Source organism: Brachycentrus maculatus, unplaced genomic scaffold (assembly GCF_059751285.1).
Source record: "Brachycentrus maculatus isolate JH-2025_06_01 unplaced genomic scaffold, ASM5975128v1 h1tg000023l, whole genome shotgun sequence".
In the NCBI taxonomy this organism is placed as follows: Eukaryota; Metazoa; Arthropoda; class Insecta; order Trichoptera; family Brachycentridae; genus Brachycentrus; species Brachycentrus maculatus.
Window position 1 is genome coordinate 174,013 of NW_028280777.1, and position 24,573 is coordinate 198,585.

The window sequence follows — 24,573 nt, forward strand, 5'->3', positions numbered from 1 at the left end:
ACCACAAAGTGACTGGCGAATCAATAAATGTTATTAAGATATAGTAGTTTTTGAGATGCTTTCCCAGGGTATCAAAAGTTACAAGATGTATTCAATGAATAAAATAAATGAAAACACTTAAGGAAGAGTAATCAACTATGAGTATTTCAATGTTTTAGAATATAGTACATAAACCCTGATGGTGACAAGGTTCTTGTCGAAACCGGTTGGATAAAGTGTACCAATAAAAAGTGGTTAATACAAAGTTGTTTTATTTTTATAAAGTTTATAAAATGTGCCACAAAGTATCTGCGAAAAACATTCAAGAAAAAACACTTGCCTCTGATTTCGCCTCCTTCTGGAATTGTTTCCTAGCGAGAGTTGGTGACTCAAACGAAATAGGTTTAAACTCCTTTCTGTCTTGCGCAGGGGATGGTGGTTGACTTTTAGGCTTCCAGATCGGCAATGGTGGTGGGGGAGGGGGTGGCGGAGGAGCTTTGGAAGGAGGGGTATCCTTCACAGACCCCGAGCTTTTAGTAACAGTCGAAGAACTATTACTGAAGATCCCGTTGCTGATGATAGAAGTCACCTTACTAGAACACGACTCATTGATCTCTGTCTTGGAAGAGCTCGAAGGTTTTAGGACGGTTGATGGAGAAGAAGATGGGTTAGAAGTCGGAATAGACTGTTTGTTGGGGGATAAGCCACCGTTCTGGAGTATGGAAGAGGTGGTGAGGATTGAAGAAGTTGGTTTGGTGCTCGTCGATGGTGCTGTGGTGTGGGCCGAACCGCCAGGCGACCAGACGCCTAGAAAAAATGAAGAAAAAAATACGTTATTATTTACAACATTTTGAGTGTGTCCAAATACTTGTTCACAAAATCTGGATTATCTCCAATTACAGGAGTTATTTTCATATTATTTTTTGACATCTCATCAAAGATGAAGAAGAATATGGAAGTCTGGGCATTTACAGGGCTTACGACCGTCATAGGCTGGTTTGAGTGATCACTTTACACACGTGTAACATTCACCCATTATTGACAACCACACCACTCAAATTCCTGGAAGTTCTATATATATGAACCAATTTAGAAACCTTGTTCATGAATCACTAAAACTTCACTAGAGACATCTATTGGTGAGATGTAAAGAAGCCCCTTATTAAGCAGAAACTCTTATTCGGATCTCACATACTAATATAAGAGTTTCTGCTTAATAAGGGGCTTCCTTACATCTCACCAATAGATGTCTCTAGTGAAGTTTTAGTGATTCATGAACAAGGTTTCTAAATTGGTTCATATATATAGAACTTCCAAGAATTTGAGTGGTGTGGTTGTCAATAATGGGTGGAATTGGTGAATGTTACACGTGTGTAAAGTGATCACTCAAACCAGCCTATGACGGTCGTAAGCCCCGTAAATGCCCAGACTTCCATATTCTTCTTCATCTTTGATGAGATGTCAAAAAATAATACGTTATTATTTATTTGACTTGTTCAAAAGTGCAAATTACAACCATCATGTCATTTTTACACAGTTTTACAACGACTATAATGATGATTTTGTTATTTTTAGTTGCAAAATGTTTATCATCACCATGCTAATTGTAAGAAAAAAATAAAAAATATTAAAATTGATATTATCCTTAGACGTATAAGCTTTTATCTATGTATATATATAATATAACGTGTCTATGTCTAGAGTCTAACATAATGAGTGATATTTTAATATCAAAATTGAATCATCTGTTTTTTTTGTTAATTAACGCTTGTATAATACCACTTATGGAGATTTAATTCATTACACACGACTAGTTTCGAAAATAACATTTGTTTTCATCGACAGGTGAATAGTAAAACTCTTATACTACATATTATAGTATTTATAGACTTATTTATTAAGAGTTTTACTATTTACCTGTCGATGAAAACAATTCTAGTTTTCGAAACTAGTTTGTAATAAAAAAGACTGAAAGAGTAGTCTTATAAATGTTTTTTTTTGTTTAAATAATCAACATGTCATTCCACAAACTTATGTCGAATCAATAAATAATACAAAAATTGCTGTGCTGGTTATTGCAAAAATCTCTTCAATCTCTTTTTTACTGAAAAAATATAACGGCGTGTTTCATGAAATTTAAATTGGATTTCAATAAGCCCCTCTTCTAGAACGATAGCCAATTATGGATAAAATAAGCTAAGCTCATTGAAAGCTCATCTCATAGCATAAGGGATATGAAATCTGTATTACAAACTTTAAGGCAAGCTTCGTGATTACGTTCGCCGACGGGGAAAATCTAAAATGTATACAATTACCTTCGGAAATCGAAAAGTCTGATGTGTTTTTTTTGTAGATAATAGAAGAATGAACCTGCTGCTTTGAGGTAAGGAATATTTTTTAAAACTTGACTCACCGAAAGAAAATCAAAATGATTCAAATTCTGTGATTGAAAAAAGTAGACATACTTACAGCGATTTATAAACATATATCCAAGATTTATTTACCCTAAATATTGATAAAACGCGTTTACCTTTCTTTACACGTCATAATGTTTAAGTTGAAGTATACTTATTGATATTTTCCTTTGGGTATTTTAATTAACAGATAAATATAATAAAAAATACACAGATTTACGCAGGTATTAATTGTAAAGAGAAATATTGTCAAATACTATATATACCTACGTGTTTCATTTTTATTTTTAAGGTTTTTATTATACATTTTTTATTATTATACTTGTACGTATGAACAGTAATGTTATTTAAGACGCCTACTGCTATGCAAAATACTCAATATCTAAGTGTTCTGTAAATTGCAGAATACAATCTTGCAGGCGCGAGGTTATTCAAATGAAAAATGTATGAAATTATACATACAAGAACATTATTATTGTAAGCAATAGATTTTCGAAAATAAAAATAAAAATCACTCACTTTAATAGAAATTATATCCGTTGAACACTACACATATTAAAAGTGAAAAAAAAATTTCTAGTGAAATTGGTGACATCAAATTCAATTGTTGGGTAATACATCCAAAATTAGACACGGTTAATGGATTGAATTCTACTTTATTTACATAACTAACTAACTAAGTCACTAGGCAGAGAGAATAGAACGTCACACCACTCTGTATTTGCAAACATTCTTAGCCTCTTTCACGTTCATGCATCTCCTCATACATACCCGCAGATTGTTACGTCTCCTAACCTGACCACTTTCAAGTATTTGGCATACCTGATTGTGCCATGTTTCTCGGTCTTCCTCGGCTCTTTTTTCTACTTACATTCGCCTCATCAATTTGTTTTACCGTTCTTTCCTCACTCATTCGTTCTACATGTCCAAACCATCCCAACACACCTTTCTTAATTTTATCGATAATGCTTATCTCAGCTTTGCATTCCTTCCTTATTTCACTATTCGCACATCTTTCATACATCGTTTGGTCGCACTTTCTTCTAAGAGATCGCATTTCGACTACATTCAGTCTACTTTCATCCTTCTTTTGCCAACTCCATGTTTCACTTCTGTACATTAGAGTTATTTACTTTATTTGCACACATTCGATAATCTCCTAATAAGACGAAACGCGTCATATACCATATATGTAAATAAAGTAGAATTCAATCCGTTAAGCGTGTATAATTTAGGATATATTACCCAACAATTCAATTTGGAATTCTACTAACTGTCTTCAGTTATAACAGACATCACATTCGGTTGCATCCTTCTCTTCCTTGAAACAATTGCTTTTTTATCATCATTTTTTAATTTGTCTATTTTTTGTTGTTTTGTGTCCGCCTCCGTAGTTTAATGGTCAGCACGCTTGGCTACCGTACTGGAGGTCCTAGGTTCGATTCCCGGGGGGTCAAATAAATAAAAGTGATTTTTTCACACTAATAGTTATTCAATAAAACCCTGGACTGGTAACTGAAGCGGATTGATCACCTTTTCGTCGTGTTTTAGACAATACTGCGTTTATATTATGCAGTGTCCTACGTTTTTACTATTCTTGTTGGTCAAACATGAGTACGAACACAATAATATATATTACAAAAAAAATACAAAGCCCGTATTTAACTTTTGCCAGCATGTCGAAATAGGCCATCTGTTTTTTGCTGGAAAATATTACACGTGTCTGCTGTGCGTGAATTTGAATAAGAAAAAAATCTTCAATATTAAAAGCTTAGAATTTCAAATTCCAAATATTCGTCGAGGTACCTATATTTTCCCCCTTTCCTCTGGCTGAACTCTTTAATATCCTAAATGACATTCAAATGTCAACAGTACTAGTAAAATGTTGAAGTATTTCCGTATCCTATGTTGAGCGGCGGAATAAAATGCCACACTCCGATTAATGTCAGTCAACCCTGTGGTTTTTAGCATCATTTTACATGTATAAAACATAAATGAAATATTGTACAAATAATGAATTTATTTACTTTTGTGAAATTGTGTATCACGTATGTTATTTAAATTTTACACACATATATATATATATATATATATATATATATATATATATATATATATATATATATATATATATATATATATATATATTTATTATATATATATATATATATATATATATATATATATATATATATATATATATATATATATATATATATATATATATATATATATATAATAAAAAGTGATCCGCTGTGATATTACATAAAATATTATTTTTTCATGGACAAAACAACAATAAAGTTAAGTCGAAGCTTTGCTTTCTTATAAGCATCTGTCTCAGGTCCGTTATGGCCATCGATCGCACTTTTAACGCAATTTATAGAGTTACAAAAATAGTTAATATTTTTAATATTTACTGAAAAAAAACAAAAGATTTGGCAAAAACTTTCATGTTCATTGCTCTGAGTTTTTCGTTTCTGATTTTTTTTTGAAAAAATCAAAAAAAATTTGTTATGTTGGATTATCAAATGTACCAATGTAATTTTTTAGTACTAGGTTTATATTTCAAATATCAATTTACTATTTGTAACGATTGGTTTTATTGCTTTTAACCCCTTACAATATTTCTAATGGAAAACCTATGTATTCACTAAAGCCCAATAATTAATAGCCAATTACATAATTTCCTTTAAACCTACGTAATATTTAACGTTATTGAATTTTTTTCTTAAAACACCGTTTTCGTATCGAATAAATAAGTTTTTTTTTTCGAAATAATAAAACGATAAAAAAGAGTCATTTAAAGTTGATGAGCTAAAAACGTTAATATTTATTTTGAAAAACAAAAAATGTATTATATATTTATTTTTTAAAAAATGGGCGTGAAGTTACGTGCGGTAACAAGCATTGCCGGATATCATTAAAATGTTATTCTTTTTTTTAAATTTAATTTTCTAATGGATAACGACATTTACCAGATTACCTTCAACGAAATCCGATGACTGCAATATGTTAAAAAATAAATTAATCAATGCTAATAGACTCATTTAGTCAGATGGTTAGACAAACCATCCGATACAATGGGAGGGATGAATGTATGGGTAATAATGAGGAGATTGAGTGAAGACCTTCGGGCCAAGCCTTAAACCGCTCACCGTGAGACCACACCCTCCGACCTGACCCACTAAACATCTATGCCAATCTGCTATTCAGCTGCTAAGCATATTGGAAATTTAAAAATAAATTCTGCAGTTGTACGTAATGATATTCTTCCATCAGTTTATGTGCACCCAGTGATGCATATATCACTTAAGACGAAGTAACCAATAGTCTGCAATACAATTTTCTTTAAACCAAGGCAATATTTAACGTTTTAGATTTTTTGTTGTTAACTTAAAACATGATTTTTGCATTGAAAAGTTTAGTTTTTCTCTTAAATAAGTATTTGGTTTTGAAAAGAAAATAATTTTTTAAAGGTAAAGAGTTTAAACGAATGATAAAAACCCCATCATTACTGACATATCAATAATAAATAACTGTGACGAGAGCATATGGTTTCTATAATTTTTTAATTACATAAATATTTTTTTCGTAAGCTGAAAATTATGCCTTTCATCAAATATAAACGAAAAAAAGACACTAACCTTATATTTTAACGTGCAAACAACAATACAATCGGTACACAAATTACACAATGATAAACTGAATCTATTATTTCATTAGATCCATTTAAAAAAGTCTTATTTGCGTGAAGAATTCGCGTATATTCTAGGATCTATAATTATCTTTTGAAATATTTTTCATGATTATGATTTGTGAACATTATATGATCGAAGTATTGATGGCGATGTAAGATCGGATTTTTATTTTATACGATTGTGATGTAAATAAATATAACGACCTAGTCAGTACGTTGTAAAGATATTTATTTAAAGGATAAAAAAAGCTTGTAAGAGCATTAAAGGAATGATAACATTCAAATATATTCCTTCATGTTTTACGTTTGTTTGATCTCTTTGATAAATTTAACATTTCCCGAAAAAAATATAAATTACATTGAAATAAGATACTGGATTGCTATTGAAATTCATATACCCAGTATTACGAGAGTATCGTTGATATGACCTGTTCCGTTTATTTTGTATTTATTTTCGTTTTTACAATAGAAAATTATTTAAATGGATTCTGTTCCTTGTAAATCCCTTTCGAAATATTGTTTGCGAAAATTCGTTTCAAAACAGTCTGAATAGGTATTATGAATAATAAATAATAAAATACTTCATTACCTTATTCGTGGAATTCAGTTTGAAAGCTTTATCACAATTCAGATTATAATTAAATAAAATGAAAAATAAGCTGGATAATAAAATTTCATTACACAAAATATCAAATTTAAGCAAGGAAGGCACTAAAGTGAATTCAAATTAATTATTTATTTTTATGAATAGACGCAGATTTGTATCATAAACTCATAAAAAAATTCAGACGTTTTACAAACTCAACCATAGATGATGCAGAGAACTCAAAAGTGAAAGAACGTGTCAATTATGGGAAATATATATACAAGTAAAGTATAGGATAAATTTTGATTTTGAACACCGAATCTTTTAATGGCATTAATTTACTTAATATCCGCCTGCGTAGTGTAATGGTCAGCACGCTCGACTACCGTACTGGTGGTCCCGGGTTCAATTCTTAGGGAGGGGGTAAAATATATATTTTTTACTCTAATATTAATTCAATATTACTCTGGACTAATACCTGAAGCGGAAAGCTGATCACCTTTTTCTTTGATGAGTTAACGGTCAGGATAAAAATGCGTTTATAAGATGCAGCCCCCTATGCACCATCGGGTGTGGATGAGCATTTGGATGAATGAATGATTTTTTAAAAATAAAATACTTAACTGAAAGGAAGTAAGTAAGTTTTTTTTAAATGTATAACATGTCACTATGAAGAAAATAAATGCAAAAAGTCCCTCTCCAAGCACAAGAGCTCTCTCTTTTTTGGAGAGGCACAGCGCAACTAAAATTTTAAGATTTAATTAAGTAGAAATGTATAGAAATTGTATTTAATTGTATAAACAATTAAACAATATTATAATTTATATTTGAAGCACTAACTTTGTATTTTCCATTTTATAATTAAAATGTAGCTTTGTTTTAAAATCACTATAAATATTTTATTTTAACTTAATTATAATGTCTACCGGCTTTGAAGCCAACCGCTTCTTTATCAAGACAGTATTAATCAGTTAAAATCAACGATATTAAATAAGGAAAAATATATTTAAAAAAAAAGGAAATAAAACTTTTCATTTTTAAGTTAAACCAAAGATCACAACTAAAAGTGAGTTGGTTATTCGTATTATTTTTATAAAACGTATTCTCGCATTAATTAAGCAGTTAACACGCACTCCACCATTCCCGTCGGAACTGGCGGAAAATAGAATAATATTATAGTTAACGTGTATAAATTTAAGTATACAGTAGTCGCTATGACCGGAAAACCGTTCGCCATAGGTATTATTTGTGGATTCGTGGCGGAAATTTGTCTGTCTGCTGCCAAATTGACTCGACCTGGACACGTCGAGATACAAAATACAGAATGATTCTGTAAACGAATTTAATAAATTATATTTACTATTAATTTAAGATGGCAAAAATAATGTGAAAAAAAACATAATTCCTACTTGGAGATAATTCAGATTTGTGAACAAGTATTTGGACACACTCAAAATGTTGTAAAAACATATTATTTATGACATCTCATCAAAGATGAAGAAGAATATTTACGGGGCTGGGCATTTACGGGGCTGACGACCGTCATAGGCTGGTTTAAGTGATCACTTTACACACGTGTAACGTTCACCAATTCTACCCATTATTGACAACCACACTACTCAAATTCTTGCAAGTTCTATATATATGAACCAATTTAGAAACCTTGTTCTTGAATCACTAGAACTTCACTAGAGACATCTATTGGTGAGATGTAAAGAAGCTTTTTACTAAGCAGAAACTCTTATATTAGTATGTGAGGTCTTTTTTATGTTATTCTTCTTCATCTTTGACGAGATGTCAAAAAAAAAATGAAAATAACTCCCGTAATTGGAGATAATCCAGATTTTGTAAACAAGTATTTGGACACACTCAAAATTTTAAAAAATCATATAATTTATGTGTTTTTTAAATGTCATTCTTACACGATTATTATTGATGACTTTATTTCGAGAGTTGATCTCTTTCTCATTGCTTGAATATATCATAATATGACTCATTTTATTTAAAAATACATGATATATTGAATGCTGAGTACTGGCAATTATTGGTGACTCGGGGCGTTTACAAACCCTCCTATACTTTACTGTCAGAGAGAAGCTAAATGAATTTATTTACCGTTAGCTGGTGATTCACAAAGTCACCTGCATAATTTTAGAAAAGCAGGTAATTTCGAAGCTCTAGGCGTTACGCAACCTCAAATTGGCTGTTAAGCTTCAGCGCCACGTCCGTGCTTTGGGTTTAACGGCCAAAATTTGGTTGATTTACATCTATTTTTTTAATTACCCCCCAACAACGGGAAGTTTCGAATACATTTATCTGCGGCAGCTACCATAATGTCGGTGATAATTCACAACACTTCGTATGGGAGTACTGTGAAAATCTCGAAAGCTTTTTATTTTTATTTTATGTTTTTACTCATTTTTCTTCGATCAATTTAAACCATATTTTCTCCAACATCTTCGAACCACCTTCTGATATTTTACCGATAAAATTACGAAATCGATAGTTAAACTGTTTTCATTTATTTTTTAATTTACACCTATTTTAAGTTCAAATTTTATATTTGCCTATTAAATTATGTATTTAGTATATCCTGTATTATTCATGTAATTATGGATGACGTGGCTGAATGACATATTCATTTCGTTTATAGCTACATCCATCATATATTTATTTAAAAAGCTTTTATTTTTATAAATAGTTTTGTAAATAGTCGTGAACATTGAAAAAAAACATAATATTGATATTAATTATACCATTTAAAACATACAGATGTAGGTACCTGTACTATATATTCAACAAGTTGAAAAAAAATCAAGGTTTTTTTTTTTAATTTACTGAACTTTACAAATTGGGGAGTATACAAAATATTTGGAGTAATTTAATGTCTACATTTATGAATGTTACTTTGAATTACATAAAAAAATTAGTACAATAGATTTACAAATTTTTCATTAAGAAATGATTATAAATATAAATTTTATTTCGGTTCAAACTTGCTTGCCAGCACCAAAATTGGATGGATGAAAAGATGTCTAATATAAGAAATATGCGACTCTGATATGTTTATACACATAAAAATAGTACTAATAATGAAAAATCCCAAAATACAACATGTAACCTAAGAGGAATTCCGTGGTATGTACGAAAAACCCACAATTTTCTATTTCTGGTTCAACTTTGCCAGATGTTAAATAGTTCATAATGTTTACATAAAACGAGTACATGAGGTCAATGCTGAAAATTTCGATTGGAAAATAATGATAGAAAAACGTTAATGTAATAACTTTTGCATGCGATACAAATGAAGATTTTTTTAAAGCATTATTGAACAAGTACTATTTTAATCACGCCGTTTCCTTGCAATGGTAAACAAAGAGGATGAAATGCCACACTCGTCTGTTTTGAGATGCACTTCTGGTGTTATCTATTTCCAAATATTTAGTCTTGCATTCCACTTTGTTACGTATTTTATGTATGAACTATAAATTAACAACTTTACCAGTTTAGGTTCCCGTTTTAAGTCAATAATGAAGACACAATGGATACAATTTTACGAATGTATTTTTTTTCTCGTTATTTGTTTGTTTTACATAAGCTGTGGTTTCATTGGTTCCTAAACGTGGAAACATTTGGGCAAATAATATCATAAGGATGTTATTTTATTAATGAAACCTTTTTGAAATTAAGCGTTTTATATCACGTTTTTGAATCTAATATCTTTTATTAGGTCAGTAAGGTTACAACCGTGTGTAGATTTGTGGCATTTACTCTGAATATCTTCTTCAAACGCCAATCAGTCAGCTAGTATGTAAATAGGTTGATTAAATACAATATATATTCCTATTTGATCGTGTATTGCAGATAAATGAATATGTATGAAGCAACATACAAAGTACATGTATGTATTTATGTCTATTTTGTAATATAAGCCATAGAGCCAACATTAGTCTCTGCCAAAACAAGGTGTACAAAACAAGAATTGTAGCTTGAAAGCTCAAAGCTTCATGTCTTGTATGTTTTGTACAGTTTCGACGCAAATTATTATATTTACAATATTATTTTAAGTATGAATGTAAAAAATATATATGAAAACAAGCTAGCATAATGAAGTAAAAACAATATTTCATGATGATTATAAAATGAATTTCAATGAAAACCCTCAAATTTGTAAATATATTTCATAATCACTTTTTATAAAACACTGAATAAAATGACACAAAATTAAATGGAAACAACTTTCGAAATTAGGTTAAAATATTATTTTTTGTGATTTGATAATATTTCTGGAGACATGTACAATACTTGGAAATATATAAAATGTCATTTAGTCTTAGCTGTTTTATGAAAACTTCAATATATATTTATTTTAAGTTATGATTTTTAATAACAATTTTTATTACTTAACTTGGGGAAAACTTCATTTTGGAAGTCTTAGCATTCCAGGGCTTACGACCTAGAGTCTAACAGCAGTGTTTATAGATTAAACGTCTGTTCAAAAATAATATTATGGATGTTTAGCAAAGGATATAAAGGTGAATGCTACAAAAGTGCTATCTAAGCCGAATGTTCAGATTTTCCCATCTCTTTTTGTATAAAAACGGCAGATACTTTGTGGTACCTATGTATATTTCATGATATTTAATATTTAAGAAATAAATTTCTAAGAACAAAACATAAAAATGATTCAGTTTGATAAAACCGCTTTGCCGTTTTTTATATTTATGTTTTTGTGCTACGCATTATTATGAAGCTTTTGTTAAAGTATTGTGGCGTTATCCTTACAAAAGTTGTCAAAGTTTTATTTCAAACAAAATTGTTTAAAGGATTTGAAAAATATGACAAAATTTAACTCTTCAATATTCATCCGTATAATATGGTTGTACAGTTTATTCATAGATTTGAAATTCAATTTGTAGATCTCCTTTTTTATTTATGTATTAAATGTGAAATCAAACACTGATTTTTTGAGTATTCTAATTTGCATTTTATTGTTAAAAAAACACATAAAAATCAATTTTGTGATAATTGTTTCACCTAGTTATGGCATTTTCAAACGATTTTTTAAAACAATAAAATACAACTTAGCAAACTCAAAAAATCAGTATTTGATTTAACATTTAATACATAAATGATTGTAGAGTACAAACGGATCAGTGAGATGGATACAATTATAGAGCAATCACAATAATTTAACCGTGGGCTGTACATCTCGGAAAGCTCTACGTGGTACGTGTTATGGAGATATATGAGGTAGATCAACTCTCAGAGGTTAATTACTCCAATCTCGGTATCAAAGAGAAGCCCGTAATGAATCAGTAATTGATTTCCTTTATTAAATAATTGCAGCTTTTGAATGGGAGGGACTATTCACGAATTTTTATTACAATATATTAATTTTCAGTCTAGATGGTTTATTCGCTAATTGCTTTAAAATGGTATTGTACTTAAGTATTTAATAGATTGGTATTCAAATTGCATGCATCGTTAAGGAGCGAATAATTACCATAATTTGAGGGGTTTGGTTCACTGGTAACTTAACAAATGTTTTAAATGTTTATAGCATTTACTTTGTGGTCAGTTATTTTTTTAAATATAATAATTGTCGGGATATAAGTCTACCGGTTTTGTGACATGCTTATCTCTTCGTCAGGATAATCATAAGAAGTGTTTTGTTACGAGTACGCACTTTTCACAGCAAACAGTGGATATGTGTTACTGAACCAAAAGGAAAATTTATTATTTTGTTTTCGAACGGAAGCCATAAAAAAATATCTTTTCAATTTTGAATGAAACCTAAGAATACTAAAGAAATGACATAATAACCCATTAAGTTACACCTTCTTGGCATTCATTTTCGTGGCAGTTTTAAAGGTGTATAATGTGTTTTGTGATTCACCCTCGGGACTGGTGCCAGAAACCAAACTATTATTATTTTGCGAAACAATAATCATATAACTGCCGCTATGAGACCGCAGACAATCCTCGACGAGAACGATGGCCAATGAATGGAATACAAAATGCATTTCTTCATTACTGTCAGTTTATTTTTTCTTGAATGTTTTTCGCAGATATTTTGTAGCACATTTTATGAACTTTATAAAATTAAACAGCTTTGTTTTAACCACTTTTTAATTATGAGTACACTTTAACCTACCGGTTTCAACAAGAACCTTGTCATCATCAGGGTTAATTAAATTCTAAAACAATAAAACATTAACATACTCATAATTAATTACATTCCCTTACCAAAAATTAAACTTTTATTGAGGATTTAGTTTTTGGTAAGGGAAAGTAATTAATTATGAGTATTTTAATGTTTTTAATGTTTTAGAATTTAATAAACTCTGATGATGACAAGGTTCTTATTGAAACCGGTAGGTTAAAGGGTACTTATAAAAAAGTGGTTAAAACAAAGTTGTTTAATTATATAAACTGTCTGTTTAGTTTTACCACTAATTCCACGACATTCTTCCATCTTTATCTGGGAATCACTTGGAGTACCTGATAATTCTCATCGATTATGCGGAACGTGACCAATATATGCCATCTTTGTACAATTTGTTAAAAAGCTGGGCTTTTTTTTCAAGTACCTACCTAACGCGGTGGAACGGCGTTCCAGAATCTTTTTTAACGGATATATTTTTTTTAATTTTCAATATCAATTAGACGAAACAATGTTTGCGCTTACCTAATTACAATCTATGTTTATATAATTCATCAAAATGATAAAATATGGTATTGTGTTATCTATTTTTTTTTTGTAAAAAGCTTGATATGAAGTGAGTTCCGGGACTTTTTTTGTTTTAAAAAAAGCCCTGTTTATAAGTAAATTTATCAAACATGATTTGAGATGTACATATAAATAAAGATATATACAGCAATCTATGGAGCGACAAATGCTAGGCATAAGTCTTATATGTAGTCTTTCAATCATCCATCAAAGTTCTTTCGACCAAAAGAGGTACGTGTAAAACACACAATTCGCTCACTCGTTTCAACAACGTTTATTTTCAGTTGTGCATGTTTTTGGAATGCCCTGAAAATGTACTATATCCCAGCAAAAGTGGCATATTTTAAACTTAATATTTACCCGCTACATGGCAAAAAGGGTTGTTTTTGCATTTTGAAGAAAAGGTATTGTTTAATTTATTTTTTTAAATATACTAAATTTTTTCTAATGGAGAAAAAACATTCAGGTTTTACCTAAAAAGATCTGTTGCAGAGTAAAAAGTTCAATAAGTGGGTTGATATTAATTTTTAAAATATTACATTATATTTTTAAACTTTAAAAACGATCTCCTGAATAGTTTATTCCAAGTTTTTTTTTATATATATGACGTTGTTGAAAGGAGTGAGCGATTTGTAATACTTTTAATATCTCAATGCTTGTGGGTATACAATATTTTAGAAGCAATCAAGAAGCATGATTTAAGTCATTAGTACCAAATTGATGTTACTTCAAACAGATAGCGCTGCCATTTCCTTAAAAACTGTGAGATATAAATCCTTGCACGTATTTTTTCTTGAATGCTTTTCGCAGATACTTTGTGGCACATTTAATAAACTTTATATAATAAAACAACTTTGTTTTAACCCCTTTTATTGGTACACTTTTTCCAACCGGTTTCGACAAGAACCTTGTCATCATCAGGGTTTATGTACTAATTCTAAAATTTTGAAATACTCATAGTTAGGTTATGGTTAGTTACCCTTCCCTTACGATACCAAAAACCGGTTGGAAAAAGTGTACCAATAAAAAGTGGTTAAAACAAAGTTGTTTTATTTTATAAAATTTACATTTTTATTCATACATTATATATTCCTGACCGACGTAAAAATACGAGTGTGAATGTGTTTTAAATAAGAGTATTTCATACTTCTATCGAGGTAATCTCTTAAACATATTTAAAAATATCTATTATTGGTCAGAGGTTAAAACTATATTATGTCTCATGGGTGGGCGCCAACATCGAGTAGAATCCAGTTATTAAAAATGTTGTTTTGTAGATAAATTTCACCCGGACACGTTGCGTTGTGATAAATTAAATAGTGTCGGGGCGTTGGCTATATTAATTGATGTTAATCAACTTCTGAATATGTTTTTAACAACGGAATTTGAAAACTTGGGGGCATTTTATGGGTAAATGCACAATCACACATATACATGTGTATATATGCTTGTGTATAATAAATAAAATGGTCATTTCAATCAAAATGTGTTGGAATTTGAACACATATAATCAATAAAGTTAGTGGCACTTTGCTGATATCAGTTATGCAGACATTTTCGTTTGAGTTTTGGAAAAAATGCAATCAAGTTACCGTGTGTAAAAAATTGTTCGCATTGTTAAAATTGATATTTTCATTAGTTAGTGGTAAATTTTATTTATTTATTTTTTAATAAAACAGAAAATATTTGGGTTTAGAGGATTTTTTATTATTATTGTGATGTAATATTGGAAACGTAAACATAAATTATATTATGTTTACGTTTTGAGTAAGTCCAAATACTTGTTCACAAAATCTGGATTATCTCCAATTACAGGAGTTATTTTCATATCATTTTTTGACATCTAATCAAAGATAAAGAAGAATATGGAAGTCTAGGCATTTACGGGGCTGACGACCGTCATAGGCTGGTTTAGAACTTCCAAGATTTTGAGTAGTGTGGTTGTCAATAATGGGTAGAATTGGTGAATGTTACACGTGTGTAAAGTGATCACTTAACGCCCAGACTTCCATTTTCTTCTCCATCTTTGATGAGATGTCAAAAAATAATATTCTTTAATTTTGAATAAATCTTTGGGAGTCCGAGATATTTAATATGCCAGCAAGGTGTTTTTCAAATACTTTAATGCGAGACCACGGAATCCCAGACGCCTACTCCCTCTACACTCGGGGAGATCGCCATAGAGACGTGTAGTTGCCTGGTTACGTATTCCAGAGCTTTTAACCCAGATTATGTGGATCAGACATATCGTGCTCAGAATAAAAAGATGAAAATCCTTTCCACATCGGACTCTGCGTTCATGGTGAGATTTTCAATTGACAGTCCATAGTGCAGTTCAAAGGGAGAGATTATTCAAATTTCCTCTTTAAAATCCCCAAACAATTCATCCAATATCACTAATAAAAAAATAATAATAAATCCCTTACCGCACCCAATGGTGCATAGGGCACTGCTTCATATAAACGCAGTGTTATCTCGATCTATAACACGTGAAGGAAAGGTAATCAGCCCTCCACTTCAGGTACCAGTCCAGTGTAATATTGAATAAGTATTAAAGTGAAAAAATCACTTATATTTATTAAACCCCCCTGGGAATCGAACCGGGACATCCAGAACGGTAGCCGAGCATGCTGACCATTACACTACGGAGGCGGACAAAATACTAAAAGTTTAAAAAAATACTACCCATTGAAGACTAATGTTTTGAACAAATAACATATATGGATTGTAGCTTATGAATTGTGATCAAAACGAAACATTGTACATCGAGAACGCGTAGGTAGGCTTTTGTAGTGCAGTTGTTAACAAACTTTGGTACCATGCTAGAAGTCTCGTGTCCGATTGCCGGGGGAGTCAAAATAAATATTCATGTTTTTCTTCATTTTTATGTTTATTTAATATTACTCAGGACTGCCAAATGAAGCGCAGGACAGAACACCTCGTCTTCATGTAACAAACGATCAAATTGACTTTGCGTCAATTTGATGGCAGTGCCCTATGCACCATCGGGTGCGGATAAGGGTCAAAAGGTAAATCTCCGTGCGGTGTTAAAAATGGATAGATATTACGACAAAGTGAATGCCGAATCAATTAATGAAATAATAAAAAAAAATTGATGGTCCGTACCATTATTAACGTAATATTGTGTATAAAAATATTTTACCTACAAATCTGAATGTGTATATTATAAACAAAGTAAAGAGTTAAAGGTAATTTATGAATGCTTAATATTCCGTATAGTACGCTTTTCTAATATAATAATTGTGAACCATATTAGCTCCCTAGGTGGAGCATATGGAGTCCACAACTGTCTCCAGGCTTTTCCGTCGGCTGCCAGCTCCCTTGCATCCTCCCAAGTCAGATCCGCGTCCCGAAGTTCTGACGAGAACTGCCGACGAATTGTCAGCAGTGGTCGTCCTGAGCGGCGCGAACCTGATGCCTTGTAAAAGAGGCAAGCTTGATTAAGGCTCTCAGGAGGCATGCGGAGTACATGGCCAAGCCAACTGAATCGCCTTTTCTTGACGACAGTTGTGACCAAAATTTGCTGCGTCCTACGCCTTATCTCTTCATTCCTCACAAAGTCAAACCACCGCACGCCTAAAATTCTCCGCAAACACCTATTCTCAAAGCTTAGTACACGGCTGCTCTGGGCCCTTGTAAGGTGCCGTTCTAATATAAGTGGTAATATATTGAATAGGTCCTTTATGGGAAAACGGTATGACTCTGTAATAAGCTGCTTTCCATTTATGGTTTTTGCATTATCTTGGAAGGCTTTCTACAGACAGTTTCCAGATATACTGGCTCCATTTTCAACGAAGTAAGCGCTCTTGATAAGTACCTAAATGCATTTAAAAGCCTTTGTTCTGAATACACTAGTCGAAACTAACAACGGTTACCAGGAACAAATAAGGACGAAAGAAATACGAAAAGTTGAAGTATTATATTAAAACGTTAATAATAAAACCCCTCATCTGCAGCCAATGGTGCATAGGGCACTACGTCATATAAATACGCAGTGTTATCTTGATCGTTAACACATGAAGGAAAAGTGATCAGCCCTCCTCTTCAGGTACCAGTCCAGGGTAACATTGAATAAATATTACAGTGAAAAATTCAATTATATTTATTTTACCCCCTTGGGAATCGAACCCGGGACCTCCAGAACGGTAGCTGAGCGTGCTGACCATTACACTACGGAGGCGGACATTAAAATTTTAGAGTATTTGAAAATAAAATTTGAAATGTCTTTACTCGAGATTATATTAATTCCTACTTAATGGAGTTTTTTGTCTACTAAATATTTTCAGTTTCGTTAATTTTGACTGTTTTATTACATGAAAGTTTCTTCGTTTTTTGTGTAAAATTTTTATCTTTCAAAACTTGCATTATGCCGTTATTTTTTTATTGGATTTTCACATATAAATCATCTCAAGACATTACTAAGATGCTGTATTTTATAATAAAAAATAATAAGTCGATGCTGCTATAGATATATATATATTAGATATCCTTTTTCACTGTTGCAAACAGAACATTTTACTACTTACTATTAAAAAACATAAATATTCAGCGTTTAAATTAATTTAAATAAATAAGTATAATTATTATTTATTTATTTAATAAACGGTTTGCCTCCGTAGAGTAATGGTTAGTGCATTATGTACCGTAATGAAGGCTGAAAATAATAATAAAAAATTGTATTATAGGTAGATTAATGAAAACAAAATATCACAAACGTAATTCCCAACTTCTTTTTTTTATATTATTTTTTGACATCTCTTCAAAGATGAAGAAGAATATGGAAGTCCGGGTATTTACGGGGCTGACGACCGTCATAGGTCGTCAGCCCCGTAAATGCCCAGACATCCATATTCTTCTTCATCTTTGATGAGATGTCAAAAAAATAATATGAAAATGACTCCTGTAATTGGAGATAATCCAGATTTTGTGAACAAGTATTTGGACACACTCAAAATGTTTTTTTTATTTTTTATATACAAATATGAAGATTAACAAATCTCCGCGTATTTTTATCGAATTCTTTAAAAAATAAAACCCATCTCGTAACAAAAGTCTTATTCTTATAACAACTGTTAATCTAGAGTATTTCAATTTGTATAAAACGCCTCTTATTGTGTTTGACCATTATTATTTAATTTAAGTACTAACGGTTCCGACCGGATGATGTGCATTATCAAGAGAATATGCCATTCAACGCAAACGTCAATTCCCAGCCTCTGTATAACCAGGTCCACAAAAAAGCTATGTGAAACAACACGCGAATTCTTCATATGAATGATTCCTGGTATACGTGATTAGTTACAAGTTGAAAGAAATTCAATTGTTAAGTTTTTAAAACATTTTGAGTGTGTCCAAATACTTGTTCACAAAATCTGGATTATCTCCAATTACAGGAGTTATTTTCATATTATTTTTTGACATCTCATCAAAGATGAAGAAGAATATGGAAGTCTGGGCATTTACGGGGCTTACGACCGTCATAGGCTGGTTTGAGTGATCACTTTACACACGTGTAACATTCACCAATTCTACCCATTATTGACAACCACACTACTCAAATTCTTGGAAGTTCTATATATATGAACCAATTTAGAAACCTTGTTCATGAATCACTAAAACTTCACTAGAGACATCTATTGGTGAGATGTAAAGAAGCTTTTTATTAAGCAGAAACTCTTATATTAGTATGTGAGATCCGAATCCCGGATTATAATCACACACATGAGAAACGCCAGAAAGAACAAGAAAAAACGCCATTTTTATTATTAAGCTTATAATTTGACCAGAAAATGGTATTTTCTGGCGTTTCTCATGTGTGTGATTATAATCCGGGATTCGGATCTCACATACTAATATAAGAGTTTCTGCTTAATAAAAAGCTTCTTTACATCTCACCAATAGATGTCTCTAGTGAAGTTTTAGTGATTCATGAACAAGGTTTCTAAATTGGTTCATATATATAGAACTTCCAAGAATTTGAGTAGTGTGGTTGTCAATAATGGGTAGAATTGGTGAATGTTACACGTGTGTAAAGTGATCACTCAAACCAGCCTATGACGGTCGTAAGCCCCGTAAATGCCCAGACTTCCATATTCTTCTTCATCTTTGATGAGATGTCAAAAAAAGATAGTTTAGTTTTTAAATTGATTTCTTTGTAAATCCGTAATATTCGTTGTGTACGCGATATTTTTTAGTGTGTTCATACTATATTATTTATTGATTCAGCATAAACTTAGTGGAAAAACATAATTATTAAGGCCTAGTATTCGTAAAATAGCAACTTAATTTTCTTTAAACCCAGGTTACATTTGATGTTATTGTTTTTTTACACTGTTTTTGATTTGAAAAATAAAATTTTCTTCGAAATAAATATGTGGATTAGAAAAGAATTTTTTTTCAATGCATATTCTAAAAGCACAAAAAAATCCAAAATCCAATCTACAAAATAAATGGGCGTAAGCTAATGACCGGTTCTATGCCTTGCCGGAAGCAAAATGAGTTTTACTATTGCGAGTATGACCTAAAACATTTTACACCCTTATTAGACCACTAATCAAATTTTGTTTCAATTCACACAAATAGATTGGAAAACTACACTTGTTTTTATCAATTAAAACTTAATTAGTGGTCTAATACAAGAGTTTATTTTTTTAATAATTAACTCATCATTCCACAAAGTTAATACCAAATAATAAAAAAATATTTAAATATAAAATTTAAAACTCGCATAAAATCACTATTTTTATTTAATCAATCTAAAAACGACTTTTCCGTGTGAAAATTGTAACATTAATCAAACTTTATGGTTATTTTTTTAACATCTCATCAAAGATGAAGAAGAATATGGAAGTCTGGGCGAGATGTTAAAAAATAATATTAAAAATAACTCTTATAACTGGAGATAATCCAGATTTGTGAACTAGTATTTGGACATACTCAAAATGTTGTAAATAAACTTTATAGTTTTTTTAGTTGTTTTCACTTATTAATAATTACATCTGTAGTTCAAGACACTAGTCGTGTTTAGTTAAAAAAGTTATGTTATTCGTGTTTTTTTTTTAATATTAAATAGCCACACTGTACTGATTCCATATTAAGATAAAAAACAAATAAGAAATAATGGATATTCTATAATTTTAAATCATTTTTAGTGATGTTTTTTGTATTAATGAGTGCTATTTTAATTATTTTTTCAACTTAATGTCTGTTTTAAATGGCATAATAATTTACGGCACAGTAATTTATGTCTTACTCAACATAAATTATGCATTGAAAGGCTTATGCTAAAACTGGTTTGAGGAATAAATGAAATAATTTCGCACCAAGTGAAAGAAAATAATTTGTTAAAATGGTTCATAAATGCTAAAACTCTTCCGACTTATAAAGACTTAGCGTGGGATATTTAAACGCGAAAAACGTGCAATTAAAAAAGGCAAATATGAATATTGTATAAAAGTAACAATAAATTTTAAATCCTAATTGATGACACCTACTACAAAACTTCGTAAATGGGTATAATTTCCATATATTGTTATGCTACAAACCGAAAAATAATTATTAAAAAAAATAGCATCATGTTTTTACGAGATAAGCTATTATTTTTTTTATATAAAGTAATGAGACATTTCGTCATGGCAATAACGCTAATTAAACATACCATATAAATATATAAATATTTAAAGGGTATTTCATTCACATATTGCTGAAAGGTTATTAGTTTCTTTAACCGATTTTAGTGGAATATTACTTCTTACACTCACTCACTTCGAAATACGTGGAATTTATTTTTTTGATTTATGCTCAGATGTTAAAATACATGTATCGCTCACTCTTTTCAACAACGTTATATATCAAAAATGGTCAATTATCAGTTGTACATATTTTTGGAATGCCCAAAAAATGTACTATTGTACATCCGAGCAAATGCGGCATATTTTCAATTTAATATTTACCCGCTACAGGGCAGAAAGTGTTGTTTTTGCATTTTGAAGAAAAGGTAGTGTTTAATTATTTTTTCTAATTAACAAAATATTTTTCTAATGGAGAAAAAACCTTCAAGTTTTACCTAAAAAGATCTGTTGCCCAGTAAAAAGTTCAATAAGTGGCTTGATACTTATTTTTAATAAATTTTATTATATTTTCAAACTCTAAAAACGATCTCCTGAAAAATCAAGTTTTTTTGATAAATGACGTTGTTGAAAGGAGTGAGCGATATATGAACATTAAATTATAAATTTTGTGACGCGTGACTAAAGATGTAAACTCGGTTTAAAACCAAAAAAAGGATTGAAAACCGTTTAAAACCACTTTTATTGGTGTTGAAAAGTTTTACGCAGTATTGGAATGCAATAAATTATGACCGAAAGAGTCAACCAATATCGGTCATAGGGTAAATCTAGAATATAACTGTCGGCAATAACTGAATGCCAGTTTTTATTTTATGCGGTACTTCGAACTGAAAACTCCGCTTAAACGAATTTCAACTAGAACTAATGATCGTCTCGCCGCTTCTCCGCAAGAGTAGGCAGAGAGAAATAATGCAACATCAAATTTGTCTTTGTAAGCAATCTTCGCGTCTTCCACATTCATGCATTGCCCCATATATATCCACCGATTACTGCAACTCTTGACTTGACCAAGTATTTGGAATACCCAAGTTTTCCTCAGGCATCCTCTGAGTCAATATTTAAAAAAAATTAAGCAATATTCTACATTCGTCTTCGTGAACAGCAATATACATATATTGACATCTACGGTGTTCCTTTAAACTGATTTAGAGATTTTTGTTAATATTATTTTTTGACATCTCATCAAAGATGAAGAAGAATAATTTCATGAGATGTCAAAAAATAATATGAAAATAACTCCTGTTATCGATAATCCAGATTTTGTGAACAAGTATTTGGACATACTCAAAATGTTGTAATTTTTTATTAATTGCTAATTGCTATTGGTAATTTAATAAGATTTTTTTTTTCACAATAATTAAAATAAACTGATGAAAAGAAAAAAATAGGAATCTGTAAATAATCTGTTTGTAAGGAGAGAGGTAAGAACAAAGGAAACGTCTCGTTTCGAGGTAATTTGATTCTCGATTCTAAATGAACGTAGTATATAGAAATAAGATGTTTTTGTTTCTGCGACGGGGTGGGCTTAATTAAATAAAAATCTCAGGTTGATTCAATTTCAACTCGGTACTCCGGCTCTGTACATACCGAGTGTACTCAATATCCGGCAACGTAGCGTGAATTGGCTCTCTTCCCGGATATGCTTTCAACTTCAGCCCTCTGTGTCTTACTTAATTTATTTTTATTAAGTGCTTTTATTCGGCGAAATAAATTATATTTAAATTATTTTCGGTTGCGCGCTGAATATTTAAAAAATAACCCAAATTTTCTACGTGAAATTGAAGGGAAATTTTTGGTATTATTCAACCACATTTTTATATATCTCCTAGTCCAAAATTTACATATTGCGAGAGTAATGAAATTACATTAAAAAACAACGAGAATCCATGGCACAACTATTACTACTGCCTTTGAAAATTGATGCCATGTTAAGTTGATCGATAATTTTATGATGGTAATATGATGAATCCTGCGCTTAAGGGTGTACTCTCAAATAAACAAAATCATTACGTGACCGGCTGCGCGAGTATCCACGCGTGTTGTCCACGCACATTTTTTAAAAATATACTATTTATTAGGATTGGGCAAATAAATACTTATTGTTATTTTTTTAACCTATAATCTTTCAATAACTCTTTTCTTCTCAAATTTGTATTTATTTAGAAGAAAAACTTATTTTTAAATACAAAAATGGCGGTTTAAGCAAAAAATTAAATTACGTTAAATGTTACCTAGGTTTAAAGAAAATTAAGTTGCAGGGTATTGATTACCTCGCCTTTAGCTAATATCAAAAGATATATAATTATATGTATGTCAAAATAAATATGTAACACTTTATATTTATTTTATATTGCATATTTATTTTGACCCCCCCTAGAATTTGAGCCCGGGACATCCAGCACTAACCACTACACTTTGGAGGTGGAGAATATCATGCTTCAATGCGTAATATATTATCATATTCGACTCTATTTCATTTCGAATACCTGCCACTAAATTTGAAACACTTGTATTGATATATATGTCAATCAATTGGCTATAAAACAGTCAGTGGAAGGGAAAAAGAACCAACATGTTTCTGCACAGCGTCAAATGATTACGTTAACATTTTTTAATGTGCGCAACAAACATTTCTCAGTAAAACAGATGTTTACTTGAAAACCGAAAAACCGCCGAGTGCTTCCAAGGATACTAAATCTTCCTTGAGAAAAAAGTAAACACCAAAATAAGTAAATAAGTGATATTATGGTATTGATACAAATAACTCATGAGTGGAGCAAAATCCAGACTTTGTGAACGATATATATATATATATATATATATATATATATATATATATATATATATATATATACATATATATATATATATATATATATATATATATATATATATATATATATATATATATATATATATATAAATATATATATATGTAATAAAATAACTAGGTACCTACCTATACATTTTATTAAGTACTTACAAAAAGTACCTACATAAAACAGTTCTACCACCAGATGCCGCATGCGTCGCTCAGAATAAAACAAAAGACTTCCGATAATATTATTAACTGTCAGAATCAGATAGATAGAGAGATAGATAGATATAAAAATTATTATAAAGATAAATTAAGAATAAACTTTAATTACAAAGCAACACATTGTTTATTTTATTATTATACACCCACTTTACATATTATTTACACTTTTCAAAAGGAAAATATTACCACGTTATAAAACGACAATTTTGTTAATTGGAAATGGATTATGAAACATTAGATGTATTAAAACAATTACTACAATATGTTCGGAGTGAGAGAGAAAAATTAGAAGATGATCAAAGAAAACGATTAGAAGATAAACAAAGAAGACGTGGAAATCTAAGAACTAGTGATAAAATTAAAGATAAAAGTCCATGTAAGATTTGTGAAAATTTAAATAAGGGAACTCGATATCACTCTGAAGCAACGTGCTGGTTTAAAACAAAGGAGTATGATAAGATTAATAATAAAA

General features: G+C 30.5%; 1 protein-coding gene across 20 annotated transcripts in view; it reads right to left on the reverse strand.

The window, feature by feature from the left end:
- Positions 1–24,573, reverse strand: part of LOC148313087 (uncharacterized) — a 225,759-nt gene that overhangs the window by 75,319 nt on the left and 125,867 nt on the right. For all 20 annotated transcript variants that reach the window (XR_015838332.1, XR_015838331.1, XR_015838328.1 and 17 more), the window contains one exon: positions 320–786. Coding sequence is in view for 17 of the 20 variants with exons in the window: in XM_088268225.1 (XP_088124351.1) it covers positions 320–786 (467 nt within the window). In the remaining 3 variants the exon portion in view is untranslated. The remainder of the gene's footprint in view (positions 1–319; positions 787–24,573) is intronic.